This window comes from Lissotriton helveticus, chromosome 5_1, assembly GCF_964261635.1.
Source record: "Lissotriton helveticus chromosome 5_1, aLisHel1.1, whole genome shotgun sequence".
NCBI classification, from domain to species: domain Eukaryota; kingdom Metazoa; phylum Chordata; class Amphibia; order Caudata; family Salamandridae; genus Lissotriton; species Lissotriton helveticus.
The window spans coordinates 560,295,263-560,305,063 of record NC_136065.1 but is presented as its reverse complement, the minus strand read 5'-3'; the positions used below and the strand labels follow the sequence as shown (position 1 = coordinate 560,305,063).

General features: G+C 46.8%; 1 protein-coding gene across 1 annotated transcript; it reads right to left on the bottom strand.

Moving 5' to 3' along the window:
- Positions 1-903: 903 nt before the first annotated feature.
- Positions 904-9,216, bottom strand: LOC144754728 (uncharacterized). Its single transcript, XM_078642885.1, has 2 exons — positions 9,164-9,216; positions 904-8,994 (listed from the first exon to the last, which is right to left on the bottom strand). Exon 2 carries the CDS (start codon positions 6,848-6,850, stop codon positions 2,840-2,842), a length of 4,011 nt encoding a protein of 1,336 aa, XP_078499011.1. The 5' UTR covers positions 6,851-8,994; positions 9,164-9,216; the 3' UTR covers positions 904-2,839.
- Positions 9,217-9,801: the final 585 nt, after the last annotated feature.

The following is a 9,801-nucleotide window of genomic DNA, read 5'->3' as shown; positions in this document are numbered from 1 at the left end:
CCGTGTCAAGAGAAGGCTATGGCCGTGGATACACGCTGTTCGCATTCGACCTGACACCGGACATGGAAGATGGCGATCACTACAACCTGGTCAAAAATGGGAATCTAAAAGCTGAAATACGATTCGCAGCTCCACTACAGACTAATGTGAACATGGTCGTATTCTCTGTATTCGACAGCATCATTCAGATCAACCACGCAAGGCAGATTTTGTTTGACTATCTTTAAAAACATTGGTGAAATGGATACGGTGCAGATACGTGACTTCTTAAGCAGACATAAATACGCTAGGAAATACTTTTTGGGTGTTTTCCCTAGCGATGGGTTACCAGGCGAAATAGGGGCAGAAAGGCCCTGCACCCTAGTCTTTAACACAGACCCGCATGACCAGGCTGGGACACATTGGGCGGCCATGTTTATAGATGTTGATAAGGTTATAGTGTTTGACAGTACCGCAGAGTTCCCTGAGCACAGACTCTATACAACTCCTATATTCAAGTTTGTGAAAAAAGCTGCAGCTGTGGTGGAGTATAACAAACTAAGGGTGCAGGATTCCATGGCCATCACATGCGGGGAACATTGTATTTATTTTATCAGTAAAATGTCACAGGGTCTTTCGTTTAGAAATTTCTTAAATCTATATCCGGGGGATCTTGTTAACAATGACCGTATAGTTGCGAAATATGTAAAAGAAAACACCTGGGTGTCGGTCAGACCTGTGAAAACAGAATATGTACCTTGTCAAAACTGTAAGGGTTTATAACAGTTGTATGTCTAAAGTTGAACGTTTAAAATAAAAGACATTATATTTTTTTTAAAAACATGCATTCAGACTCGTTATTTCAATATACATGCAACATGAAATGATTTTTGAAAGACGACTGAGACGGTTTGTAAAGTTATAACAAGGTGTTTATTACAAATATTTAGTTGACAAAACTTTACTGCAGAAACCTAGGAATAAAAAATCACACACAATTAATCAAAAATCCAAGCGATGGGTGGCTGGGTCAATGTCTTTTTTTTTTTTCGAGATGTCGTCGGCTGGGTAGGGGTAGACCAAGTAGGAGATAGTCTAGGGCCTTCAGAACCTGTAGGCGATGGCAGTAGGGGACTCTTCAAATTGTCTAGCAGGCGCCGGTGTTCATTATTACCAACAAGCGTGGAGGGTATATTGAGTTCAGCAGCGGCCCTCAGAAACTGCTCCCAGCCTCTCGGTGCATTTTGAGGCGTTAGGATTTTGGGGTGGGTCAGACCTTTGACTAGATCGTACATATGCGACCCTGCAACAGGTTGGCCCTTGTAGAGAAACTCACCGCGTTCATTCCAAGAGGCTAGGTCTTTAGAAGCGGCTAGTTTACTCATCAGCATCTGCGCAGCCCCTCTGTGCCTTTGACCTATATTTTTTAGGAGGTCTCCAGCAAAGGTATCTGAAGCTGTCGCCCCATCGGGAGGCGGTTGTAGGGGCTGAGGGTCGGGGGCCTGAGCAGCTGGTTGTTCAGAGTCTGGGGTATATAGAGTCAACTTGTTCTTCTCAGTATTCCACTGGGTGTAGTAATTTAAGAATTTTTTTAGAGTGCTGTTGTAAAGGTTAGCCTTGTCGTAGGGGTTTAGATCAGTCCTGCTCAAAATGTCCTTAATTTCAGTATCCAGGCGTAGAGTCTCATTTCTACGAATATCCCAGGCATTGTCCGTGGTGGACCCCAGCTGCTCCATTTGCTGCCTAGGAACCAGATACATTTTTGTGGCATGATCCATCACTGACCCGAGAGGAGGCTTGTAATTACAGGTATAGCTATGCCCAGCAAGTTACCTATAAAACCTCCAGACTGTTTCACCAGTTTCTTCTTTGTTATGAGTGAGCCCCTTTTATTACTGAGCTTCTTGATGAGCCCCTTCTTCTTCTTCAGAACCTGTAACTGACGCTTTGATATAGGGACGTTGCCTTTTAGGGTGTTTAGGGCTATTTCTGAAATGGCGGCCACTAAATCGTCAGAAGCGGTGCCCAGGATGGCCTTTCGGTGTTGGGGGCTGGCTGTAACAAGCATTTTCAGGAGAGCTAAATTGCGGCGTAGGTGTGTAGACATGGTCACCACTGAGCGTTATAAGGGCTGGCCTGTAAATGGTTCTAAAAGACTTCACCGCTGCTTTTTATAGGGCCTGGTCTTGGGCTTTGGTGTGTAAACTACAGGTAGCTCTGGGGGAAAAATATCGGCCCTTAGTCTATAGTCTTCTAGAGTTTCGTTTTTTAAGTCTACCAACAGGTACCCGTGGGGTTTTGATGTAGCGTCGTTAAAGGCCTCCATGAAGAAGTGTGTGTTTCCGGGGTACATCTGTTTAGCTATGACAGCTATTTGTTGTTTGTCCCGAGGGTTTTTAAATAAAACAAGGTATGAAGCGTTGAGAGCTATAGACCTACTGTTCTTGCCTTTGTAAAACAAGTTCTGCACAATGTAGCAGATGCTTAGATTGCGATGATGTGAATATTGAGTAAAAGCTCTCTCTAACTCTGGATGATCACCACCTTCACGCATCAGATCATCAACAATTATCATATTTACAAGGGTTGGTGGTAGTAGTTCATCATCGTTGAGGTTATTCGGTATACCCTCTATAAATTTGATATGTGGGAACCGACTGCCCAAGTCTGTATAAAGAGGCTGCCAGCATGAATAAAGCCACACAATGTTGTTAGGGGTTTGTGATAAAGCAGAGTTGGCATTTTCTAAGAGCTTTTTTATAAAGTAGCTTTTACCACAGTTTGAGGGTCCTGCTAGCACGCAGGAGAATGGATGCTGTAACCTGGTGTCCATGCTGTGGCGGCTGTCTCTCTAATGGGCCTAATAACCATAAGGCAGTGTTTTATAGTCGGTGGTCAGGACCCTTTTATCAAAAACAACTCGCAATGTTTTATGTAGAGGCTCGGTTGTGATTTCCCACTTCTTTTTGGATCTGACTATGCAGGGTTGGTTCACGACTATGGTTTTAGCATTCTCAGAATCGTCTGCTGTAACGTATTCTTGCACCAGATTCTTCAAGCTATCAAAATTGATTTTTAGGGTGTTGCTGACATTTAATGTTATCCCTTTGACCTTCATACACACCTTGTTCTTGTTGGTACGGTAGCTGTATGTTTTAGGCCCTGAGGAAGTATATTCTTTTATATACTCGTCCTTATCTAGCTCACTGGTTAGGTTACCCAGATAATCTCCTAGAGGAGGGTCTTCATCCCCCGGCTTGCTCAGAAAAATCACAGAATCTGTATCGTGATACAAGCAGCGATCCTGGAGCTTATCCATAACCCCGTAAAGCTCTAGACGAGCGTGGGCTGTCGTGAAGCAGGCTATGAAAATGTTTATGTTGTTACTCGATGTGGGGTACTCTTGGGCATATTTCCAACACAAAGCCGCGGTATCGTCATCGATAAACTCGCAGCTGGACACCTCGTAGCATGGGGCAAACAGGTACTTGAACAGTTCATCAGGATCTGATATTAAGGTAGTATTTGAAAGGTTTGTGCGCTGTGCAAATTTTCCCCATAAGGAGTTGAGACAGAGTTTGGCTAACTGTCGGCGTGCAGGATTGACCTCTATCAGATGGGATCGTAAACGGATACCCTCGTGAGCGTAGTAGTCATCGATGTATTTCTGTTTTGCATCCTGACTAGTACACCAGTCAGGATACCCTGAGGCCTCCTGCTTGTCTCTGAGAAACAAATTAATGTAGGGGGCAAAGAGTTGTGTTGTAGTGCTCTTAAAATGCCACACTTCGTGTACTCTACCTAGCCTGTACCCTTTCTCTAAGGCAGCTTGTACCTCGATGCTACACCAGGTCCCTGTGAGCATCCTTTGTTCCTCGGTGTGTGTGCAGCCGTCAACCTCTTTAAGCATCGCACAGGTTCGGCAGAGGGGGAACATTAGCTTGCCATCGACTCTGCATGGTAACACCGGGAAGTAAAGCTGCTTAGGAGGATATATTTCACATTTGATAAGCCCAAAGTATTCGTCTAGGGGCTTAAAATCTCTATAGATGATGGTGGGATGACCCACCGGGTACAACTTCATCTTGTTCACAAAAGGGTACAGACTGGTGAAATCATAGTAGTGTATTTTCTCACCCTCACCAACGGCCTTGTACAGTTGTATGGCATTTGTACGCCCCCCAAATAAGGCATCTCGGGGCTCCAAAGGTGTGGGTAAATCATGAGTCTTAAGAAAAGAGCAGAGGGCTGTGTCGGTTTTTAACATGTCTAACCACTCGTGCTCCCAAAGAACTCTCATAGCAAAGCCACTGTTTTCAACATACTGGGCCTTTGTCAGAGTACGTCTGTATAAGTGTTCAAATTTGGCACCCAGCATTTTGTTATATTCGTGGGGCTTGTAACACTTGGGGCAGCCGTGGTAAAAACAGCCGTTGAATTCAAAGGCTGTCGGCACACCCTTAATTACAGAGTACCCGTCCAGGTAATAGGGGCCCAGGCGGAATTCACCAGCCTGTAATGCATGTTGAATCTGGATGTCTTCCTTCTCAGAGACGTACATGAGCCACTGGATAGAGGGGGTTGAATAACGTTTCTGTTTACCGTTATAGAGGTCTGGCGGTACTAGAGCGATAGTTTCTGGCCTCAAAAACATGTGTTTGTAGATGGACATACACATGGATGCCAGAGTGACGTTTTGAAATGGGTCTATGTATTCGACCGCATGCTGTATTTCAGGGGTTTTGGATGTCGAGGCCTTGACTTTCTTAGTCAATGTCTTAGGTTTCAAGGCCTTGACTTCTTTAGTCATAGACACCACAACATCTCTGAAAAGGTTACAAGCTTGCCGGAGGATCATTACATCAGCCTGACAATAAGCTTTCAACTCTGTTTGAAAGTGAAACTCCTTTTCACGGTTTTCAGAGTACCACTCTAGAAAGCTCACTTTCTCATCAGGCATCATGTATTCAACCCCGTAGCTGTCAGGAGGCGGCATGGGTCCCACATAATTCTGGTTAGCCCAGGTGTTGAAAAAGTGTGGAAAATACCCTTTACAACCTGGGAACCCAAAGGCCTTTGGCAGCTTGCTCAATTTCATGGGTAGGAAATTCAGGGTGTCTATGAAGCGTATTTTTAAAGGACATACCGTCATCAGCATCAGTTTAGACCCCTGGGTTATGAGTTCCACCTGTATCTTTTCACGAATCATGTCTCGTAGAATAAAGAAGGAGTCATAGGCTTTCGAGTTGTGGGCTAGCATGGTATATCCTTGGAATTTGGCCTGAATGAAAGTGCTCAGGAAATCACCAACGCACGTTCGTCCCTCAAACTCCCAACTGTCGTCGGAAGTTAGATGGTGCGCGTAAATGTAGTTAGGCTGGTGTACCCCCGTCTCTTGTGTGCACTCTATATCAAACACTATATAGTCTTCGGTCTTGGTCTGAGATGGACCTTTAACCATATAACACTGATGGTTGGTACCGGCTTTGTAAGATACATGGCAACGGGGACATATCATACCTTTGCACTTGTGATTCACTGCCACATACCGCCCACACTCGCTACAGTCCTTTTTAGGGACGCAGCTGTAAGATTGCTCGTGTATGCTCAAACAGTTTTGCGAGCGACAAAACAACCTACAGATGCCGCACCTCACCTTTAGGGTAGCGTCTTCTATGCAGCCGTCCCTCTGACACATCTTACAACACATTTCACACTGGTGGTATGTTTTATTGTTGTATATATGATCGCAGTGGGCGCACACATATTTGGCCCCCAGAAAACCTTTAAGGTTCAAGATACCGTAAAAATGATTTTCCATGTGGAGGACATATACGGTCTTGTTTCTCACAGGTTCCCCGGTTGTAAAGTACTTCCAGGAACCGCTGTGATAGAGAACTTTCACCGTCACGGCGAAATAGTTCTCAAAAAGACCTATATCACCAAAGCCGACCATTCGGTCAGGAGGTATTTCAAGAACCTCATGGGCTTCAGCAGCTCTAGACATGATGACAGCGTCAGGGGTCTTGCGAGTCATCAACAGACCCACGATGCTGGCCGCCAGACATGTATTGGCAGTGGCGTTGCTAAAGTTGAGCAGCCACCTCTGTTTCTTGCCAATTATTTTACTGTATAGTACGCTCTTTAAGGGTCTGGAAACACCCCCCTCACGCCCCCGTACAATGAGGGCTATGACTCTAAACGTGCCATAGGCGACTAGTTCAGCCTTACTCTGTAAAAGCCTTGAGAGGTTTTCTAAAAATTGCACAGCATCAAAAACATCTCGGGTCTTCCGCCTGGTGAACAACGGTGTGTCAAAACCCTGCCCCTGGAAGCGGAGTTGGAAAAAGTCATTAGGCCCCACATCGTGTAACAACCTTACTATGAGCTCCTGCACAGCCTGATGTATAGCCAGAACACCGTGAGTGGTTGATGTTATTTGATGTAGGTTAACAAATCTAAACTCCTCATAGTGTTCTACGGCCCTAAACCTCTCTACATTGCGAGTGTAACTCCTAACACTCTCTAAAAACAAGGGCTCTGGGCCCTCATCAGTAGGAGTGTGATTTGTGGAGGTGTTCTCTGATGTGTCACTTTGGGAGGTCAGGGTGGTCCCTGTCTCAGGAGTCCTTGTAAACCTGCGGGTAGCGCATATTCTAGCCTTCTTGAGCTTATTTATTAAAACCCTGCGTTGCTTTGTACTATTAAGCCACTTTTGTTTTTTTTTACGGGCCCAGGCTTTTCTAGATACCAAGCCCCAGCCTATCTGAACAGGTAGGTCGCTGTCGTTGGATGTCTTGTTCATGGAGGCCCCCGCTACAGTTCCACCCCTGGGTCCTTCTGAATGTTGCGTTGTTTGGAGTTTTGCCATCCCCCCTACCCCCTTTAAATGGCCGACCCTAGGTATGTTAGACCCTGCCCCTATGTATTGTCGGCGGTGAAGTGCTGGCTTATATGCTTCAGGCGTTGATCTTGAAGCTGTGGTACCGTGGTTGAAAGGGTCTAGGGAAACAGGGGTGTCTTGTTTGAAGGGTTCTATGGAAACATTGGGGTCTTGTTTGAAGGTTTGTGGGGTACCAACTGGGCGTTGCTTGAGCAGTTTTAAGAAGCGTGCAGACTTTGTCACTAACCTCTGGACCGTACGGCTATATTTTGGGGGTCTCTTATGAGCACCAGTGGTTGTGGGGGTCTTTAGGGGTTGGTGCTTACATAGTCATGAATGTGTACCTTGTATGTCAGCCACAGCCGCCTGACACATCTGTATGATGTCTTTTTTACAAACCCCAACCCTGGCCACGACCAGATGTTGGGCCTCCCTCTTGTTGATGAGATTGGAATACCCCATATCCATTCTTATGAGTGCACGGTTCGCCTGCCGTTTTAATTTTCGAACCGCCATCTGTATCTCTCTTACGTGTGTCTTCAATACATCTTCTGTGTTTACAGACCCATCTTGTTCCTGCTTAGGGGGGCACACCTTGCGAGGTCTTATAAATGGAGGCACCCCCCCAGTCCCATCTATACTGCAACCCTCAAAGACGGGGTTGGACACGGGTCTGTACACGGGCATGTCCCATGGGATGGACACGGACCTGTACACGCGGCTGGCAGAGGTGCTGGCCTCGGGTTTGGACACGGTACTGTACACAGGATTGGCAGAGGTGCTGGCCACGGGACTGGACACGGTACTGTACACGGGATTGGCAGCTGGGCTGGCCTCGGGTTTGGACACGGTACTGTACACAGGGTTGGCAGAGGTGCTGTCCGCGGGACTGGACACGGGACTGTACACAGGGTTGGCATAGGTGCTGGCCACGGGACTGGACACGGGACTGTACACAGGGTTGGCATAGGTGCTGGCCACGGGACTGGACACGGGACTGTACACGGGCTTGGCAGCTGGGCTGGACACAGGACTGTACACGGGGTTGGCAGAGGGGCTGGACACGGGGGTGTACATGTGGATGGCCGTGGGGCTGGTAGGGGCGTATGCTCCTGGCGGGGTACTCGGGGACAAAGGGTATGAGGATTGTGAGGAGGTGTCGTTGTAATCCTGGGGCCTAGTTGAAATGTCGGTGGTAGGGTGTGGTGCCTGGTTACCTGTGTTCTGTAAACCCTCTGTGCTCAAAGACCCCTGGTACACCGCTTCTGGGGTTCTACCTATGTTGTCTACCAACCCCCTCAATGCCTCAAGAGAGTTGCTAATCGTGGTAGAAGGACCTTCTAGGGGTTGCGCAGTATCACCTGTTGAGACCCTAGGCTGTGCCTGAACACTTACAACCGGTTTTGGGGGCTGTTCAGGGGCGTGCACCTCTACATGTACAGTTATTCTATTTGGCACTGTCTGGGGTTTCAGGACGCTTGGTGGATCCGCCGTTGCCTTAGGGCTGCTGAGGGACTCTGCTAACTGTAGCTTAGGGACCCCCGGTTTCAGCTTCAGATGTTTCCTTGAGAGGCGCGATGTTTTAGGGGGTTGTGGTGGCGACGCCTCTTCTACACCCACAGGTGCAGCTAACACCTCCTTGGGGCTCAAGGTTGTATAGGTCTCATTCAAGGGCTTAGCATCCTTTTTTATAGATAAATCTAAGGGGCTAGCTTGGGGCTCAGGGGTGCTAGGGCTTTTCTTCTCAGGACTTAAGAGCTTTGCCTGACCCTCTTGGAGCACCTCCGGTGTCTTCTTCTTCATGTTTAACTGTTCTGTTTGGGGATCTGTGAATACCTTACAGGCCTTCACACGTTTTAAAGGGTTGGGGAGGTTCTCTGAGTCCCTATGTTTCTTCTTAAGGGAGGCCTGGTTTGTAGGCAGGCCGCCAGTGTTGACCCCACCCCTGTGCAGAATAGATTGTTGTAGCTGGTTGTTCAGCGTGTTGCTTGGTGTGTAGTAGGTAGAGAGTTTTTCCTGGCGTACACGCCTACTCACGCCTTTCGCGCCGCTTCCGTTGTTCTGGACGGATGTTGTTATGTCCATTAAGGGCGCCACCGACCTCTCTTCAGCCGCATGTTTCTGAGCCGCTTCTAAAATATAAACAGAAAATATATATATATTAGAGAAAGCATAAAAAAAAACAACACATACAAGCACCAGCGGACTACGTCCTACACAACCACCTTTTTTGATATAGGCTTTGCTACAAGCAGCTGTAACACCTCTAGTACTTCTCACACCCTTTTGTAAAAAACACACCTGAAAGAGGTCTTTTTGCAGCTCCTTTCTTTGACAGTGGTCCCACTTTAGAAGTTGAAGCTTTCCTCTTCAAGGGGCTTTCTTTTGAACCATGCGCCGCCTCTTGGACCTTGACGACGTCCTGGCATAGCGTAGGGACACCTGTAAAAAAAAAATAATACCCAACATTAGACATCTTTTCTGATGATTACCTCTATACATCCTCAGGGTCAGGACTCTGGCCTACCCCACCAACTACCCAGCGTCTTAGACAGTTTAAATAACAGCTGTCTTTTTATTTACCTGTAGGAACTGAAGTGTTTTGCACAGTGTTCAGAGCGTCTTGAGCCTCGATGTACTCCATAAAATCGTCAAAAGCTTGTTGTAGGTCAGGGTCATAAGCTGTAAAAGCATACACACATGAGAGCCCATTAGAAAAAAGAGAACTTCTGAGAGACTGGTGTACAAAACTACGTAGAACTACATAGCTTTAAATATATATATACCAGGCTGCGGGGCTGACAAGTGCCCAGCGTTGCTATTTATTACAGCTGGGGCCAGCCCAGGGGGCACATTGGTGACGGTTGCATTTGCAAGGTCTTGCACCTGTATTAAACATAAAAAAAAAAAAAATAAAAAAAAAAAAAAGCAGCGGTTTT

Excerpts from the sequence above, each read along its gene's own strand:
- LOC144754728 (XM_078642885.1), bottom strand. The coding sequence starts at position 6,850 with ATGGCAAAACTCCAAACAACGCAACATTCAGAAGGACCCAGGGGTGGA.